This window comes from Pantherophis guttatus, chromosome 5 (genome assembly GCF_059756535.1).
Source record: "Pantherophis guttatus breed Tessera chromosome 5, ASM5975653v1, whole genome shotgun sequence".
NCBI classification, from domain to species: domain Eukaryota; kingdom Metazoa; phylum Chordata; class Lepidosauria; order Squamata; family Colubridae; genus Pantherophis; species Pantherophis guttatus.
In genome coordinates, this window is record NC_142067.1 from 35,274,586 (window position 1) to 35,295,303 (window position 20,718).

At 35.0% G+C, this 20,718-nt stretch overlaps 1 protein-coding gene across 6 annotated transcripts in view; it reads right to left on the reverse strand.

Annotated features, from left to right (window-relative positions):
* Positions 1-13,569, reverse strand: part of CBLB (Cbl proto-oncogene B) — a 71,841-nt gene extending 58,272 nt beyond the window's left edge. For 3 of the 6 annotated variants that reach the window (XR_015734415.1, XR_015734414.1, XM_034412825.3), the window contains exons 1-3: positions 12,511-13,340; positions 11,786-11,960; positions 4,167-4,417 (exon numbers count right to left, since the gene is read on the reverse strand). Coding sequence is in view for 4 of the 6 variants with exons in the window: in XM_034412825.3 (XP_034268716.2) it covers positions 4,167-4,417; positions 11,786-11,953 (419 nt within the window). In the remaining 2 variants the exon portion in view is untranslated. Of the gene's footprint in view, positions 1-4,166; positions 4,418-11,785; positions 11,961-12,510 lie in introns of all 6 variants that reach the window. The other 3 variants (XM_087894883.1, XM_034412845.3, XM_034412835.3) reach the window with 3 other exon arrangements.
* Positions 13,570-20,718: the final 7,149 nt, after the last annotated feature.

Sequence of the window (20,718 nt, forward strand, 5' to 3'; positions counted from 1 at the left end):
TGATTTTGACAGATGTAATCATGTTATCCGCAACCACTCTTGGGTACAATGACAAATTCTATGGTGGATTCAAGGATGGTGTGCCATCCAGGCACCGATACAGCAAAGTAGCTTCAAAGCATACCATTTCCACCATCATGCTTTACAGTTGGTAAGAAGTTCTTTTGGCAAAATGATATCATTGGTTTTCATTAAATATGTCTTCTAGTAAGGTGGTCAAATAATATGATTTTGCCTTGTATAACCAAAGCACATTATTCCAAAAGGTAGTATTCTGTAATAATATTGTGGTAGCAATATTATTCCAGTAATTATCTGGAATAATATTAAAAGTAGTATTGTGGTATTTGCCTGAATCTAATTTGTTCTTTCCAATAGTAGACTCATAATTTTTTATGTTAATAATGATGACAGTTATTTCTATGTCAAATAAGAAAAGTCTGGGATTTTTAGAGACTTTTTTCAACATCCAGAATTCTATTCTTAGGGTGAACTTGCTGAGACAAGCTAAACTTATTTTAAATCTTTTCCACTTGTACTTGATCTTTCAGATAGTGGAATGACTGATATCCAGTTGTTTGGCAATCTTTTAAAATCCCTTCTAAGGCTCATAGGCATCTTTAACTTTCTTTCAGAAGGGTTCAGAGAGGTCTTTTAATCTAGGAATGGTGATACCACACACAACAACAAAGAATAAATCAAACTAAACATCTCATGTTTAGATAAGACTGGTCCTTTCTAGATCTTCTCTAATGATGTTTTATCATTAGTATCCAGTCTTTTGCATCTGATTCTGATTTTATGTATTTTGAGTAGTGATAAATGTAAGGGTGTATTTACTTTTTCCACATGCAAAATCTGTGTTTTATGTGTATTTAAATTATGTAATGGAATACCAAATGTAAAAGTACATATTTATAATATTATATCCCCTTTATCTGTTAATATTATTAAAATAAAGATCAAATATCTGTATGTTGAAATATGTTATAAGTAAAATGTCAATGAGTATACTTATTCAATTTTTCAATGGCACAGTTGTATAACATTTTTCTAAAATCACATCCCATATTTTTCATCTTAACTACAGGTATAAACTAAATAATCATCCAATATACTTTTGTTACCAACCAAGGTTTTCATGATTTTTAATTAAAGAATGATCATCTAATTCTTTCAATTTTATTATGTAGTTGAACTAACATATATTTTGATGTTTCCAGAAGAAAGAAAAACTGTAAAAACATTATTGTACAAATCCTATTGTGAAAAACTTGAAAATTAAGATGTTTTAACAACAGAATCAACATAAAGATTCTTAAGCAATTATCATTAATTCTCTTGTGCACATACAAACACAGAGACACTGAAAAAAACACTACCATATAAAATCTTTCAGAACTAGACGAACAATGTGCCACTTCAAAGTGATTGCCATACATATTTGTTTATTTCATCTACTTTCATCTGACATAAATAGCCACCCTTTCATATTTAAAATTAAAGCAACATGTTGTTAGTAAGTTATTCAATGAGGTTAGTTTCATTTGCTCCAAGTCTGACAATGCTTAGGCACCAATTATTTTGGTCTTAAGTGATTGGGTATATATACCTACTGGCAAACGATAAGTTCTGCAAAATATTTACAGCTCGTTTAGCCTTAACAGAGAAATGATCTGTGACAGAAAAGGAAGTCTAAAGCTCAGATAACAAGCCAGCCATAGTTTATTGACATATAAAGTAGAATGGCTTTAGTCTTAACAAAGATTTTTCCTTGTTCATGTTTCTAATGATAATGTCCCATTACCATTTCAACAAACCATATATTCATCAGTTTCAGGAAAACTGTTAGCATAGATGATTACAATACTGAGATGATTTCTTGATTTTATTAATATTTCTATATTAAAGAGAAATAAACAGAATCTGAAATACTCTATTTTATGGACTTTCAATTTGGTTAGTAACTTAAAATATTTAAGTTACTAAAAACATATTCAGAATGTAGTTGGGTTGATGTATTATTAATCCAAGCATTTCCAACATCAGATTGTGTTATCCAATAAATTACTATATCAGTTTTATTGGGATAAAATTCCTTTAAATGATATTTGAAAGAAATTCTTTATTCGTGTGTAAGAAGAGAAAAATAATCCTCCTTCTATTGATGGCAATAACATTATCAGCACGTTTCTGTTAATATATCTCCACCTGATCTTGCCTTGGGCACTTAAAAAAAGAAAATCTAAACTTCTCTCCAATATATAAATACTTTCTTATTGATTTGCAGTGCCTTTGTAACACCACCAGACTACTTCTGTACCCATTTGGAAAGCAATTTTAAGTATCAGTCTAACTTATGCCAATTTAAAATTGCTAATGAAGATATACAAATGGTTGATGGCTTCTGTTAGGATCTATCATCTAGTAAAGGAACAAGAGGTCATAAAATATACCACAAACTAGCCGTCGGTAGAGTAGGCCATGAAGACCCTGAAAAAGGTATTCAGATGCCATGTTTCTAAATCTATATCAGTTACTTCAAAATGTATTCCAAAATCTGGAATACATGATTCCCATGGAACTGAAATTTGGCAAATTTTATAAAACATTTTATGATATAAAAACTTTCATAAAAAATTTATGACAATATAAAATGTCATAAAAACTCCCCTGTGGTCAATACCTGATTTTTGAGTGTGTTATATAGTTCAACATGAGCTATTTTCAAGGGAGATTCTCCCTGAATTTGTAAGAATTTTTCATGTACATTAGAAGTTTTGCCATTGTTGAAGGCAGCGAGGAAACTGGTATGGAAATGTCTCTGAAATGATAAACTGAAATGAATCAGTTTGTCCAGTTATTCAATAAGATTCAATGCTCTGTATGGAGCTCAGTGTAGCATCTCAGGCATTAATACATTTTCACCTGTGCTTTGAATTGCCATTCTCATGCCACAACACTTATACATAGGCAAAATTTAACTACAGTAGCTTTATAAATGATGCAAAACACTAAAACAAATGCAAAGCAGAATAACTTCAATTTACTTAGCTTGCTACCTGAAGTGTAGCCAATTAGTAACAAGTGACTTAACCTTTAAATATAAAACTGTTTCTGTGTATATCCATTTGATGTTTTAGTCTACTTATTATAGGGGGGAAAACCTAAGCTCTTTCAAATATGAAATGATGGATTAGACCACTTTAAAGTCAGAAATCAAGAAAACCTTTCATGCAATGGAAGGATAGAAGTACTAAGTTCTTCCACTGCGTTCTTCCACTTCTTCATGCTTGCCACCCACTTTCCTGTCTCAAAGTCAAAAGGTTTTCCTCATTTTTCAGCATTTCTTTCTCAAAGCAACACTTCTAATTATCTACTTAGCTATTAACTTTATCCAAAATAGGAATGTTTAGTATGAAAAAAAATGCTTTCTATAAATGACGTTAATACATCAAATAGGTGGGTACCTTTGTTCTTGTATAACAAAAATTCTTAATTTTAAATAAAAACATGTTTGGTACTCATTTTAAATTATGAAATATCTCTAGCAGACAAAAAAAGATGACATTTAAAATTGCTCTTAAAGATATTAAGACATTACAGTTATTAAAATATAGCTTGCATTCTTAGTCACTAATGATTAACATGGAGAGTTAATGGAATATTAACTGAAGAGTATATATTTTAGAGTATAATAATTATTTCATATTTATTTATTCATAATTATTTCATATATATAGAAATACAAGTAGTTCCATAACAGACTTCAAAAACTTCACCTAATACTATTAGCTCACAGAGAAACAAGCATCAGCACTGACATTTAGAAGCCTTCCAAACATACAATTAAACTGCAACTGGTCTAACAGAATATGCGAAACTATTTTACAAACAAATGAAACTAATTCTATTATAAACTGATATTTCCAACAAATTAATCTTTATTTGTGCTAAAGATCCAAAATCAAACCAAAATCAAATTTGAACAATACAAACTTGTACATACATTAAAATGTTATGTATGGTATTTTCACTCTGAATAGCAACAAAAAGTCTGATGAATTTTGTTCAGAAAGCATATAGAATGTTCCCAAAGAGAAAAAAAAATGTAAATATACACTAAAAGAATTATACAGTTCAGATAGATATGTAAATTCTCTTACCTGTCCTGTGACTGTTCTTCGTACATTCTTTCTTTTCCCTCCTTAAAAAGTCTTATAGCTCGTTTTGACTTTTTCATGAGACTATCAATATAGATTTTAAAATATTCATTTTCACTGAGCTGTGCAAGTTTCTGGTTGTCATCATACTTGCCCAAAATAAGTCGCAAGTGTTGGTACGTATCCGGTAAAATGTCAAGTATGTAAGGTGGGCTATTTTTCAATTGAAGTTTGGGATTCTGACACAGTCTGACCTACAATTAAAGAATAATTTACATAAATTTAACAATTAAATTCACCCATCTCAAAATTTATTGTACATGAGTAAGACAGTGTGGAAAGCTTACACCTAAATTATAACATTACCTAGAACTCAACTGTTCAGATACAGAGACCTATCCCATAAGTGGTTTTTCAGGAGGCAACTGGGCTTTCTTGGTTTTTTTTTTTCCTTTGAAGACATTTTGCTTCTCATCCAAGAAGCTTCCTCAGCTCTGACAGGATAGTGGGGAATGGAAGGATTTATATTCCTTGCAGGAATATATGTATTATAATATAATAATAATATAATATAACCCAATGGAATTCCATTATATATTATTTGTAAAGTTATTTCACATTTTTCATAAAGAAAATACTGTAGTATCCAAATACCATTATATTTATATTGTTTTATCTCATTAGTTAAGCTTCTCAAGGTCGTCAGGGTTGGATGGCCTTCAAATTCAGCAAAACAAATACATAATAAAGATTCTATTTTTTAAAAAAATATATAGAAATGAAATAGGTGTCTGACATCACACAGATAAGTCAAAACCTTACACATGTTGCTTGTGTGTAACAAGTATTCCATCTGACTAAAGAGACAGCAAACTCCATGAAAGAACAGTGGCTCTTCCTTTACCCCACAGGCCAATATACTTAAACAGAAGAAATAGAACAGCTACCTACATCATTAAAGGTTCTTGCAAAGACCAAGGCCAATTAAAAGAAAAAAGTATGGTCAGTATTTTGTATTTTGCCATATGGTTAGCAAAACATATGTTGTGTGCAAATAATATACAAATCATTTATTTAACCATCATTTGAAGTTACAACACTGAAAAAAGCGACTTACAATTGGTCCTCATATTTACAACCAATGCAGCATCCCCATGAGAAAAAAAAATTAGGGTACTTGGTAACCAACATGTATTTAGAGGGTTGTAGCATGCCCAGGTCATACAATCACCGTTTGAGATCTTCTCAGCCAGCTTCCAACAAGCAAAGTCAATGGGGGAAGCTAGAGTTGTTTAACAACTACTGTATGTGATTCACTTAACAATTGCAGTGATTCACTTAAAAACCATGGTAAAAGGTCATGAAATCACTTAATAACTCCCTTGCTTGGTAATAGAAATTCTGATTCCAATTATGGTCATAAGTTGAAGATCATCCATACCAAGTTTCCTTCTCAGCTAGTGCTACATTTCAGCTATTGTGTAGTTATTTTGTCTGTTTCTTTAAATGTTTTAATAAATAAACTATTACAATATTTCAGCTGAAAGGAATCAGTCCAAGGATCATATTTGGGGTTTCTGAGATTATTTTCTAATATATAGTTGTATTATTTTATAGTTTCTATGAACAAGATGACCTGAAAGCACACTCATTTTGTAATAACAAGATGTAATAACGTAAAATTTTTATAATTGAATTTGTCATTGGAATTTTAATCCCCCATTAAAATATGTGCACTTGATTATTTTCTGAAGTTATTATAACTGCTCAAGAACTTTTCAGTCTAAAGACTGAGCATGTATTTCGGTATAAGTACAGTATATAATTAAGCAATAGATCACATTTAGATAATAAACTGAGAAAAAGTATCATTGCCCCATTTTTAAAAGGCCAAGATTTCTATTTCGTGAAAACACAACTTTTTTAGGTTTTTCAAGGAAAAGAAAGACAAATTCTACACACCATATCACTATCTGCATACTTCTATAAGAATATCTAACTGCAATTGCACCATGGAAAGCGGTCCTTGTAAATCTGTCCTTAAACAGTTCTTCATAAGGACAAACTTCATTCTAGATTAAGACTGCACTACTGCAAAATATGAACTGACAGAAACATTTCATCCATCAAATAATAAGGAGCAATAGTTTCTTTAAAAGATGTTTCATTGATTCCATATTTTATAAGGAATGAGATCAAAAAGTCCCAAAACAATTTTTAAAGTATGAAAACTATAGATTAGATATTTATATGGATCTGTACAAGTAAAAAGCAAATTGGCCACTTAGTAGCAAAGATACTACATTAAAATTTAGTCAACATATACTTTATCACAGCTAAGAATTTTTTATTATCGTTCTATTCAATACCAAAAGATGCTAATAAAAAATATGTTTACACAGTAAATGAAGCAGGCTTCCTTAGCACAGGAAATCAGAATGGCCTCACACCCATTACACCACTTCCTCCTGTGCAGAGTTAATGACTTTCAGGTGCTAAAAATTTGGCCAGAATAAAATGGGGTCAGTCAGATAGGATAGATAGATAGATAGATAGATAGATAGATAGATAGATAGATAGATAGATAGATAGATAGATAGATAGATAGATAGATAGGAGATAGAGTACCAGACTAGTTTATAGATTGTTTTATTCATTAGTTACTTAACAAGGTTGTGTCCTGTTTCACAATAACCAGTTTACAGACCATAATATATGACTACATATCACACAAAGCCCCATTTCCCAACTACCATTACTTCTTAATATAAACTCAGTCATAGTCAAGAAACAGAATTTGCTATCATAAGATGTAGCAACAAATCAGGAAAATCAAAACTACTAATTTGAATTTGGACAGGAGACAATCAGAGAAATACCAATGATGTAAGCTAGAATGGTATCATAGAAATAACTGCTGGATAACAGTAGCTACATTTTGTTGTGAATTAATATTTATTAAGAAACAGCAATATAGAAAATTATACATTGCCTATTTATAGAAGAGATTTAAAAAGCTTTTATTTATGCTTATATATCAGATGTTTCTGTTTAAAAATATTAACATGAATGGAAATTTTGCTTCAAATATGGAAGTTTTATATCACAAGAATACATCTCTTCTCTCTTCCATTCAGCTTTCACAAGATCTTTCTGACAATCATGATATACATCAGAATGAAGGATTGCTACATAAGTTATCATAAGTTTGAAACAAATATTATAAATTAGATGGAGGGGAACACTATTTTGAGAAATAAATTCAAACGCCAGAACAATATGTTATTCAGAAGAGCACACAGAATTGCAGTGGGCAAGGGGCAAACAGGAGACTGGAAGTTGTTTTTGAACTTCCATATCTTAGACCTTTCCCCATTATATGAAGTCTCTTAAAAAATTATAATGATGGTGAAACATAGTCTATGTTTATCTATCTAAACATAGACTATAGACTAGGAAAATTAAGTGTTTTCATATAGTTTTGGTATCAGTGATATTAAAATATAACTGAAAAGCTTCTCAAAGCTTGATCCCAAGAATGATGTTTGATTAAATATAAATCATCTGAAAACAAACTTAAAACAAATTTTAATGCACAGTTTTCTAAATCTAGACTTAATCAATATATATTCTGCTATTTTGTATTGTGGGTGGGTGGGGGGAGACATGCAGCCTGTCTGCAAAGCAATTTCCTGTACTCTCAAGTTTTATGTTGCAGCACATACCTTAGTAGCTTATTATCCCAGATCATCTAGTATCCAAGAAGAAACTTAAAACCATGTGCTACAAAATTTAAGATGTGCCAAAATATCTCAGCAGATTGTATGCAGCAGAGGTTTAAACCTAAAGACATATGTCATTGGAAATTTCTCTCAAATTAGATAAATATTATGATTAGCACAGGTAGTCCTCAACTTACGACCACAATTGAGCCCAAAGTTTTGTTGCTAAGTGAGGCATTTGTTAAGTGAATTTTGCTTAATTTTACAACTTTTCTTGCCACATTTGTTAAGTGAATTCCTTAAGCAACATGGTTGTTAAATGAATCTGTCTTCCCCCATTGATTTTGAAGGTGGCAAAAGATGATAACATGACTCTGGGACACTGCATAAATGTAAGTCAGTTGCCGAGCATCTGAATTTTGATCATTGGAATGCTGCAACGATTGTGAAAAACAATTCCAAGTCAAGTGTTTTTTTAATCAAGGCAACCTGGTCTACCTAAATATAGGATGGAGCATACTGCTTCTGCTTTCGCCTTTCAGCCCCAATCCAGAAGCCTTTGCAGGCCGTCACTTTAATGACAAATGTAAATTTAATATAGTTCCAAGTCACTTTTAGCAGTGCTGTTTTAACTTGTCACTAAATGAACTGTTAAGTCAAGGACTACATGAATATAAATTTAATACAGAGGATGAAGAAAATTAAGATGAATTTATAACATGAAATTTAAAAATAATTATTTTAATACATTAAAAAAAATAAATTTTAAAGAACAAACCTGATATGTTAAATACATGTTTCACTGACCATTACTTTAGAAAAACATAAAAACAAAACACTTAATTTTCAGTTGGAAAATGATAAATACAAAAAAATTTTTAACTTTAAACTAAGTAACATTGGGGTTTGTTTTCACATACAAGTACCATGGGAAGGAAACATTTTGGACATCAAACCAATACAAATCCCACTTGATTTTGTTGACCGAGTTCACAAACATCACAGGTGTTCATATTAAGCCCATGATTCCATATACTACACTAACATCAAAATAATATCAGTTATAAGTTTTAATATTCCAGTTGCTAATTTGTGTTTTAAGATTTTAAACTGTTACTATGTAATAACGTGCAAATCCTCCAAAAAAACCCTTCTCAACTGAATTAACTTTGACAGAAAAAATGTGGCAAGGAGATCAAGAATTGATGTTAAGGTATACATCTAAGTGTGAAGTTTTTTTCTAGCTCAGAAAAAAATACCTAACTATTCTATGAATTTGGGATTGCAGGCTACCTCTTCTTTAAAAATTAAAACAACCAAGAAAGTTAATTCAAATTATTTTCAAATCCCAAATCCATTTAAAAATATGGTCCCAACTGTTAAGAGTCATGCAGCTGTTTTGGGAACTGCTCTACTATTTCCAGATATGTGCATGTACTCGCACATAGATATAGTGAATATAGTGATATAACACCCATGAGACAACCATATGAGCCTAAAAAAATGTCATGGCTGCTTCAACCATTTGAAAATACTGAGTTCATTTATAGTACCAAGCTCTTCTAAACCAGTTCTTTAGAAGAAATTTTGCAGCAGTAATATTTAATTATTGTAATATGTCTTGAAATCTGAAGTATACAGTCAAGGCATAAATGTTTTAAATAAAAACCAAAACGCTAATAAAGTTATCTTATATTGTGCATTGAGAGCATAGATCTCATGAATGAAGGCAAATGTACTTGTCCTGGGATAATGTTGCAATATCAAATATGGATTGGTCACTGGGTAAGAGTAAATCATAGCCAATTCTGTTTATAATATTTTTACTTTGGGAAGTAAAACAATAATCAGCAGTCAAGTAGTTATGCAAACTGACCCACATTCTATTTTTGGTATTTCTGGTCAAAAACATCAGAACAGAAAATGATGTGAAAGATTCAGGCTTTAATAGGCAAAGTCAGACTGTAAAACATTTTGAGCTGGTATAGTCAACTTACATTCAATGTAACATTTATTTATTTATTTATTTATTTATTATATTTCTATACCACCTTTCTCCCATAGGACTCAAGGCGGTGTACAGTCAAGAAAAATATAGACACACAAACATCATAAAATTGCTAATTAAATTATTACTTAGTTTGGTCAATTAAATAAAACCCAGAATTAGATAACATTTTAAAAATCATTCACATGTTCATATGTTTAGCCCCGCCTGTTGGAACATCAGGGTCTTGAGGGCACGGCGGAAAGCACGGAGATCAGGGATATTCCGTATCTCCGGGGGCAGTTCTTTCCAAAGAGTTGGAGCCCTCACAGAGAAGGCCCCCCCCCTGGGAGTCGCCAGTCGGCATAATTTGACTGACGGTACCCTGAGTAGTCCCTCCCTGTGAGAACAAACATAACTAGAATTGCATACTTATGTCCTGTAATTTTCCAACATTTCAAGTTATAGTATTTCACAGAATTATAGAGTAGGAAGAGTAACTGAGGTCATCATCAACTTCCAGGTTAATGTTGGAATCCAACAAAAGTTTATTTAGCCAAGAAGAGTATAACCCATAACTTCAGCAGGTAATTGTTTTCACACTTAACATTTTTACCTTAAATAAAAGCTTGTTCCTTTAAAATTGTATGAAACCACTATGAACTAAATGTAAAAGTGTAATTTTAAAAAATGCAGATTTGGAACTCACAATGACTTGGCAACTAAATAAAAAACTTACAAGTCTACCACAGGTTTGAGTCAATAATACATTTTTACTGACATTTTAAATTCTGAACTGATTCTAAGAAAATAGGTTGTTTCAGGCATATGTTTTAAACTGAGTTATTGCCACAATTTTGGTAGTGCTCACTATCTTTAAACAACTTTCACGATGCACCCAAAGTTGATAGTACATCAGAATTCCTGGAAAAAACTGTAACTACCTTGCCATACAATAGTAGTGGGAATAATATGCATAAAACCCTATAAGGAACTTATGTGTCTTGACGATCAATGCAAATGCTTTAAATTGTTTATTATCTGGTCTATTCCTCATAAAGAATCCATGAACTTTTTCATGGAAACATGTACTATTAGACAAACAGACTGGTGGTCTCTTAATGTTTTATATGCTATGTGTAAAAATATTACATACTTCTATGCATTTAGCATTTTCTACTTACATTACCTTTTATGAACACTACAATGAGAGCACCTACACAAATCTATGTATAAAATGTAATTTGCAAGGATTGCAAATGGGCCATTATGCCAAGCTTATCACAAATGCTGCATATATAATTTTAACATCCTATCTCCATAACAATACACATTTTTGTTCAGAAAAAAATACTCTCATTTCCTTTTATCTGTATTTCATAATACATGCTCCTACTACAATAATCTACAAAATAAGTAATTCTAGTTTAAGACAAATGATACTTTAGTACCTTACTTTACCCTCCAATGATGAATAATTTTCCAATATTTGGTTCCATAATATAATTTTATTGGGCCATTACAACTGAGGATAATGTTTAAATTGTTGTTCATCTGGTCAAAATAATAAACCTACTTCTTTTTCAGCAGATTTGATTGCATGCATACAATTAACATAAGAGTAGATCTCAATATGATTGCCTGAACTGAAGTTTCATTTTCAAGGAAACAGTACAACAACATAAGCCAAAGTGGTATAAATGAAACAAACTGCATATTAACAATCTTATATTTGAAGAACTGTATATTTAAAGTATATTTAATATTCTTTTATACTGAGAATAAACATAGCTAAAGGCTGAATAAGCATGTAATTATCTATCATGAACCTGAAAACACACATTGTTTTGTCTAATCCATCAATAATTCCTGTGTACATATATTTTTGTTAAAAATATAATTTACAGACTCACCACTTTATCCATTAATTTCCAAGTTTTTTCCACAGTCCTGCGATCAGCAGCTGCCTGCTTGGGGGGGCCAACTGCATCCTGAATAGCATCAATGAATCCCAGAATACGCCCTTTGCGGGGGTTTCCTCCTCGGCCACCTGGGTTCCGGCCATTGAGGGAATTGGCCATCTGGGATCTTAAATTTAGAAAAGAAAAGAAATATTTGTAATGCTGTGATATTTGTTGGTCTCTCTTGCCCAGACATAAAATATGTCAACACTGACTTCACACAGTCTTTCTTAAGGAAAAATATATGTAACCTATACTGGGAGTTTTACTTTTGATGGTGAAGAAGCAGAAAAACCTGGTAATCTTTATCCAGAAAGAAATTGGATCAAATCTGTTAATTGAGCACATCTTATGGAAATGTACAGTTTTAAATGTCACGCACATTATTATTATTTTCCTTCTAGCTCTTTTTATACCTTTAAAAACGTTATCAGCACCCTGAGTTTTAATGCTCACTTTTCCCTGTTAAAACTTACACTTTCTCACAAATAATTCTTTTCACATATGGTTCACAAGGGACAAATACATCTGTCGAGTAACAAAGGTTTTAACAGCCATATTACCAACCTCCCTCCCCCACCCAGCATCTGGTAGCAGAGGGGAGGAAGGGGGAAAAAATTACATCTTCTCTTACCCACCATACACATAAATGGGACAAACACATTAAAAATACGTACAAAATACTACACGCGTTACTTGTCTGCGGGTACCGTTATAGTTTTTAAAAGTACCGAGAAAAGAAAATAAATTCCAGAATGAAAAGGGAAAGTTGCTTTTTTTTATTAAATCCACAGTATCCAAGACGAGTTTCAAACAATCATCAGCCTCCTTTGCCTTTTCCTGGCCAGCTTTGGGGAGGTCGAAGGTTAGGCAACTGTGTCCCCAAGAAGTGCCGCCTGGTGAGCTTTTCTGCCGCCTCACTGCGACCTCTTGTTTTCTCTTTTCCCTGCCTCCCCTCCGGGCACACAACAGCCCGCAGCGCAGCCCGTGTTATTAAATCCCAGCAGTTTTCCTGGTTCCGGTTTCTTGATAAGCGCTCTCCGTCCCTCGGAACAGCCCGAGCAGCCAGCACCACCACACGGCACGCCTTAAGCCTCCGCAGCGAGGCCGGCCGACCCAAGAGCGATGGGACGCCTCTCCCCCAAGTCGTCGCGGTTGCTGGGGTTCCAGAAGGAAACATGGGTAGTTACTTCGCCACCGCGGGCCCGTTGCGACGGCGGCGGCGGCGGCGGCAGCAAAAGCAGCGGCGGCGGCGGCGGCAGCAGCGCTGTTCTCGCCCGCTCTTGCTTCTGGTTCGGCGGCGCGAGGGTAAGGGGCGTGTGGGGGCGGGCTGCGGGGGCGGAGCTAAGGAAAGGCAAGGACAGGCGGCGGCGAGTCCCGCTGCAACCCAAACGGCGGGCGAGTTGCCTCGGTTTGTCCTCCGCCGTTCGGAATCCTGGGATAAGAAAATCCGGCACGCCGCCTGCGCGTTAAAAACGGCTCGCGCCGGCCCTCCACTCCCCCACCCCGTTCTAACGGTATTAGGGTTCCGTTCCCAGATGTTGCCCAATCAAACGTGAGCGCGCGATGGGGAAGCAGGGGTGGGGGTTGAGGAAGAACTGAATTGAAACAGAGGTGTTGAGAAAGGACTCACATTCACAGACCACAAAGAAACGAGACTTCGCGGAGGGAAAGGGCAAGAGAGGCGACAGAGCTTCTTTTCTTAACCCTCCCTACTTAAAAGAAAAATGCGGGGCAGTATTGGAAGCGTGTTGGTCCTCCAGGGCCTGATGGATAAAGCAAAGGACCAATGGGAGCGCCGGGAAGGACTTCCGGCTCTGCGCTCTCCTCCTACTCTCGCCTGATTCATGAATCAGTTGGAAAGGTGAAGCGGTGGGCGACTTTGGGACTTCTGCAGAACATCTGTAAAGGGGCCGGAAGTAACCTTTACGGAAAAGAGACTGAAACGACTTTTGCGGGGGGGGGGGCTGACTTGAAGAACTAAATAGCCATTGATTACGGTAGTAGGGAAATGCTTATATAGTCCTTAAGGGAAATGGTATTCGAAGTACTAATCTTGATGTATTTAAGTCCTGTATTGCCTCACTCCCCCGGCCGCGCTCGCATGGGCTTGTAAACCAATATTTAGAATAATGTGTCGTATTGTCTACCGAATTGGTAATCCGATAACACTGGAGACAAGATATTTTTGAATCCACTTAAATTGTGGATTGATTTGAATTCCACTTAAATTGTGACTAGACCTAAAGAAGATGGCATTGCATGAACTTTGAGAATTATGTCTACACAATACAGAGTTTTTTTTCTCCCTCATATAGAATTCAGCATCACACAAAGATAAGTATTTTAATCCACAGCATGTAGTTTAAGCTTCTATATTGTCATAAATAGCGAATTTATGTAAGAGAATCCACAGCAGTAAACACAAATTGCTGGTAGATAAGATCAATGGACTTAGGTCCATCTAGTAGCAATAGCACTTAGACTTATATACCGCTTCACAATGCTTTACAACCCTCTTAAGCGGTTTACAGAGTCAGCATATTGCCCACAACAATCTGAGACCTCATTTTATCGACCTCAGAAGGATGGAAGGCGGGGTCAACTCAGAATCGAACTACTGGAGTGAGCATTGAGTTAGCCCTGCAGTACTGCATTCTAACCACTGCGCCACCATGACTCTTGTACACATAGGACACATGTCCTATGTGCACATAAATGTTCCTGAATATATGCTTCATGGCAGAGGTCGGTTACACATGTTTTTTCCCACCTTATATAGAGTTCACACAACTATAGCTTTATGCACTGCCCTTCAACCAAATGGATAAAAAGCAATTCATTCCAGAAGTTATTTTAATACTAAAGGAATATTATGTGATTAGTGTAGAAATTCCCCAACCATGTACTACTTCAGTTAGGAAAATGAGATGGCCAAGGAGGAGATTATGCCCTGAGATAGGGAAATTGTTATGAAAACAGTAAGAGTTAGTTTGGAAAATTAATGTGGCCTTAAAATTCAAATCCTGATAAAAATGGACAAAAAAATCTGGGAGGTTTTTCTTATTCTGGGATCTTGCCATGTGATTCATCCAGATCTGGAATTTTATACTAATTAAAAATAAATAGGATTCTTGATCATATTATCTGATGTTTAAGCTTTAAGTCAGTACTTTCTACTTCAGTGAATAAATGTTTTTACAATTATAGATCTGGGCTTCCAGGATCTTATGTAGATGAAAGCAGCATAACTAGCTTCAGTCATAATGCCAACATCATTTATTTATTTATTTATTTATTGGTTCGATTTATATGCCGCCCTCTCCAGAGACTCAGGGTGGCTTACAATGTGTTAAGCAATAGCCTTCATACTTTTGTATATACCTGCTTAGTAGGGCTTTCGGCCCCCCCTAACGGTGTTCTTTTTTATACAAAGTCAGCTTATTGCCCCCACAATCCGGGTCCTCATTTTACCATCCTTCACCTCGAAAGGATGGAAGGCTGAGTCAACCTTGAACCTGGTGAGATTTGAACTTGCAGTAATTGCAGGCAGCTGGTGTTACTTAATAGCACTTTAGTCTGCTGCGCCACCAAGGCTCATAATCTTTTGCTACCAGATAGACAGTCATATTGACCATCTATATTTGCTATTCCCCACCGTTATCTCTGCTTACCTATCTGGCTTGAACATTAAGATAACATTGAAAATGTCAAAGAATAGTATGCAACCTTAACCTTAACAGGCTTTCCCTTATCCTTTCCTTTCTCTAATAAAATAAAGAGCAAAAAATTACTTTTGTAGCTTTCACCATTTACAGGTAGTTCTCAGGTCATTAAGCAAGGACCTCATATAATCATGTTTTTCAACTTCTGCCAATTCCCCATTGACTTTGCTTATGGGAACCTAGCAGAAATCACAATTACATGACTGCAGCTTGCAGCTAGAGCCGTGGTGGCTTGGTGGTTAGAATGCAGTACTGCAGGGCTAACTCATTGTTTACTCCAGTTTGATTCTGAGTGGCTTAAGGTTGACTCAGCCTTCCATCCTTCCAAAGTTGGTAAAAGGAGGACCCAGATTATTGGGGGCAATATGCTGACTCTTTAAACATCTTAAGAGAGAGCTGTAAAGCACTGAAGCAGTATATAAGTCTGCCACTGCTATTGTGAGCTGGGCACCAAGTGCTCAGAATGCAATCATATAATCACAGGAACCCTGCAACAGCCACAACTCGTAGGACTAATCTTAAATCTCCTTCATTTAGAATCATTGTAACTGAGTGGTCACTGAAAGAATAATCATAAACCAAAGACTACCTGTATAAAGTCTGTATAATAAATATTGAAGACAGTGGGAATAAATAAATAGAATAAATAAAGGCAGTAGTTGTTTCTAGTATTAAAATATCTTGAATGGCACTGCTAAAAATTGATAGATTTCACTGTAGCTTTAGGTGGGCATAAAGACTTTCTATCCAATTTTCATGTACATACATAATGCCCCTTACACTGTATAGGTATTCTTCCTTAAGTAATGGCTTAAGGAAGCCATTCTTAAAGTAATGACTGATTAAGTTAGTTTATTCTTTCTTTTAGATTTCATCAGTATTACAGTCAAAAGTTGTTTTTTCATACTGGGAGCAGACCGTAAAGAACAGTTGTTTAATTAAACTTTAATGTGCAGAGTTTAAGTTTAATTTAAATTTATCATATTATAAAAATGCATAAGTTTAAGTTCAAAACCACTTATCCCCTGAGAAATTAATTTGTTTTCATTACCATGTCACTTTTTAAATAATTTTATTCCAGCTGCTAAAAACAGGTGCTGTGGGCTCTAACTAAAATACAATATTCTAATGCCTTAAAACCACTTCTCTTATTTTTTGAATCTACTTTCTCATATTACAGAACATTAAATCATTCTGATTTTATTCAAAACTCATTGAAATACGTCTTTTCAGTTTTTCTGTAAAATTAGGTTTTTTTCCACATTAGGAAATAGGATTTCCAATCATATTGAATTTTTATAAATAGTAAAATTGTGTGGCTTTGCAATGTATCATTTTCACTTTTAAGAAAGAGGAACTCAATCTTTAGTTGTACTTTTGCTACAACCTTTTGACTGTTTATTGCCCACTTTAGTTGAAGGTTATTTAATTGTTTGGCAGTTGAGGAGAATTATTTTGTTTTTAATTTAAGATAGGCAAATTAGGCCTGGACTAACCCTGTTAGACATAGGACACAAGAAGGTTTCTGTGAAGAATTCTTAATCTTAGTAAAAGTATTATTTTCTTTATAACAATATCCTACAAATAAGAAAGTAAATACTGTAACCTGCTAGACAAAAAGAATAGATTGATTTGCAGCCACTCATTGCTTGTTTCATCCTTGCCATCTACTGCCAGTAAAGCTCCTTCTTCAAGAGCAGAAGAAGGTCTTGGCAGATGGGAAAAAAGGTTGCTTTTTTGTTATTTCAGCTATACAAGTATTACCAGTACAGTCTTGTTCACCCCTGCTAGACCAAATTCAGCCATCTCAGAAGAAAAAAGTGTGACAGGAAGATAGGGGGAGAATTGATGCATCTGAAATTGAAGCGGATTCTCCAGTCTCAGAGAAAGCTATCCGGCTGACTCCATGATCTTGAGATTACAGGCTACCCATGTAATAAAATTTTGGGAGAATTCTTCCTAATATTATTACTTCCAGTGATATGATTTGAAATTAATATTCTTCTAACCATTGTAAATGTATTTGAGAGTATTAATATGTGTAGTAATTGTATTTACAATGGAAACATTTATAATAAATGTGCAAGCAACTTTCTCATCTCTGAGACTCTAAAACTGCAGATGTATTTAGTCTTTTAGTAGTCTTCTGATCCTCAGAAAAGTGGTTTGTATTGCTTCAGAGGGCAGCAATATAGAATAAAGATGACATACTTGAAATTATTATTGTGAGGAATATAAAATAGGTAAATGGATTTGGCTGTCAAAAATTAAACAGGGAATATGTACTTTAACCAATTAAAGTACATAAGTACAAAATTAAATTATATAATAGGCATAGTGCTTTTGGCACAATACAGTTGATCATTTGATATAGGCTTAAGATGCATTTTCCCCTTCTTTCTTTTCACAGTTCTTTACTATAACCATTTTCCTATCTCTTCTACCAGATATTACTGGCAAACATTTATTACTTATTCTTCATATTCCCCCAAACTTTTTATTTCTAAATTTATAGCCCATTGTTTAATAGTAAATTGCTTTCCAGGCAGAAATATAATTGTAATCCAGTCCAAGCCAGTCCTCCTGCAGCACTCCACATGGCCCATTTTCAGCCTCCTGCAACACTCTCCCGGCCGCCAGCAGAGGCACTGCGGGCCAGTCCTTTGATATTTCCAGGCCAGCCCTGCGGGCCTGATCTAAGCATTGAGTTTTACACCCCTGTTCTAGGCTGTTTAATACCCTTCAGAAACATATACACACTAGAACATTACATTAATCTGTAAAATATTAAATTTGAAAGGCTAATTTTTAAGAGCTTTCAGAAAGGCAATTCAGTGTAGAAAGCATTCCCTGAAATTAGGAAGAATGAAAACCATAAATACAGTATTGAAAATCTCTAAGATTTACTTTCTTTTTTGCACTTATCCTGTTGCATTTATACAGATTGAAATAGGACATAGTCAGAAAAATTAAGAAGGTTTCCATAATTTAGAATAATTTGGAGGATGAAATATTGATAAAATGTTTTGGGTCTTTTATTACTGGAGGGGGAAGAATTTGCTGGATAGACAAGAAGCAACTGCTTGCACTTTGGAACATTTATCTGAATCTTTCACAGAATATTTTCTGACTAATAGGAAGATGAAGATCATGAAGCACTTTTCAAACCCATGAATCATTCTAAAAATTGCAAAGAGAATGAGTACCGTATATGAATAATTATGATAGTTATGAACACAGATGTGGGAATTTAGGACACTGAATTCACTGGATCATTGATTTCAATAGCATATGTAATTCTATGGTAATTCAGTGTGTCAGAGAATTCAGGAATTCTCTGCATTAGTGTGTCACTGTGGATCTCAAATAGAATCTCTAATCATGTACTATATATATTTAAACTCACTTATTGTGACATTAAGCTGAGCTCAGAAGGAGTTTAGGAACAACACCAGAGATAAAAACACTAGTTTCTAATATATGACAGTCACCAGGGTTCAAGGTTTAGAGTCTCTAGACAGTTCAGATTAGCTACAGGAAAGCCTATAACTCAATCCCACACACATAAATACTTGGCATTATACAAAGTCAACAGAACACTAAGGACCATCCTCAAGAGATCAGTGGGACTGTGGAACACTGTACAATCAACTTAAGTCAACTCAAGACAGCTTGCACAAGTGGCTATCAAGTACAGAATAGAACAAGGTGATAGGCTATCTCCGCAGTTGTTCAGCATAAGCTTGAACCTCCGCATCCAGATAATCACAAGGATTGAATATAGAACTACCATCAGCCACATTGTCTTTATGGATGAGATCAAGCTGTGTGCTACGTGAACAAGACATTCATTTGCTCCACCTGATACGGATCTACAATGAGGACATTGGCATGTCACTTGGATTGGAAAAATGTAGATGGATGATAGTTAAAAGAGGGAAGGTATTTAAGACTCATAGGATGGAACTACCAACAGACGATACAGCACACCTACAGAACTTGGTATCGCACGACAATCATGATAATGCAAGGAAAACATTAACAGGACATTATAGATCCTGAAGAGCCAGCTCAGTGGGAAAAACAAGCTCAACAGTGACTAGCACTGATGATGTTACCTAGTTTGGGTAATGAAACCTCTGCAAGAAAATAACCAAGCTCAGAGAGCACCAAGTACCCTGCATTTCTCTCCTAAACTACAAATATTCTCCTTTATAAAATCCATACTATCAACCCATACACTCTGCCATTTATCAGATACCCTGCTAGTATTGTGAGCTATCCAAAGGAGGACATGTAGACTACCGATGTAAAGACCAAAAGCTCCTCACAATCTACAGAGATTTCCACCCTAACTTCAATACCCAGAGGCTGTACATCAGCCGGAAAGAGGATGGGCAAAGTCTGTTGTCAAAGCTACTGTCCTGGTTCACCCCCAGAATACCCACAAGTTCATCACTAAGATGCTATGAATTCTGAGAGAATGCCTGAGACAGCAAGAAACATGGTAAAAAATGAAGCAGAGGAAGTATTGTGCCAAGGCAAGACCCTGAATGGAAAGTATCGTCAACAGATAGCTGAGGTAGCTGACATTGAGAAAACCTACCAGTGGCTGGAAAGAGCTGGACTAAAGATATCACTCAATGCTGAGCATAACAGTACAAGAACAGACGCTAAGCACCAGATCGATAAAATCAGGGATCTACCACACTAGACAGGACCCAAGGTGCAGACTATGCAGAGAGAATTCAGAGATAGTCCAACACATAGCATCAGGGTGTAATATTCAGGTCGAAACAGTATAGGTTGAATGGCCTAACCAAGTATCTGGCATTGTGTATAGGAGCATCTGTACAACGTATGGGCTAAACTCTGCCAAATCCAGATTCCACATGGAAAATAACACAGCTAGGATCCTGTGGGGCTTCCTGATCCAGGCAAGCAGGCAGGTACTGGCAGCTTAGCATTGAAGACCTTGGGGGAACTGTTAAGAACTCTCATAATCAGGTCTCTGAACAAATAGAGGAGCATTTAGAGCTCTATACATAGAACTCAGGGAGGCAAATAACACTGAAGCCCCAGATTTTGTCACGTTAAACACCTGTGGCTGGGATATCCAAAACTGAATATGGCATAGAGACTATCATATTGGTTAAAGAT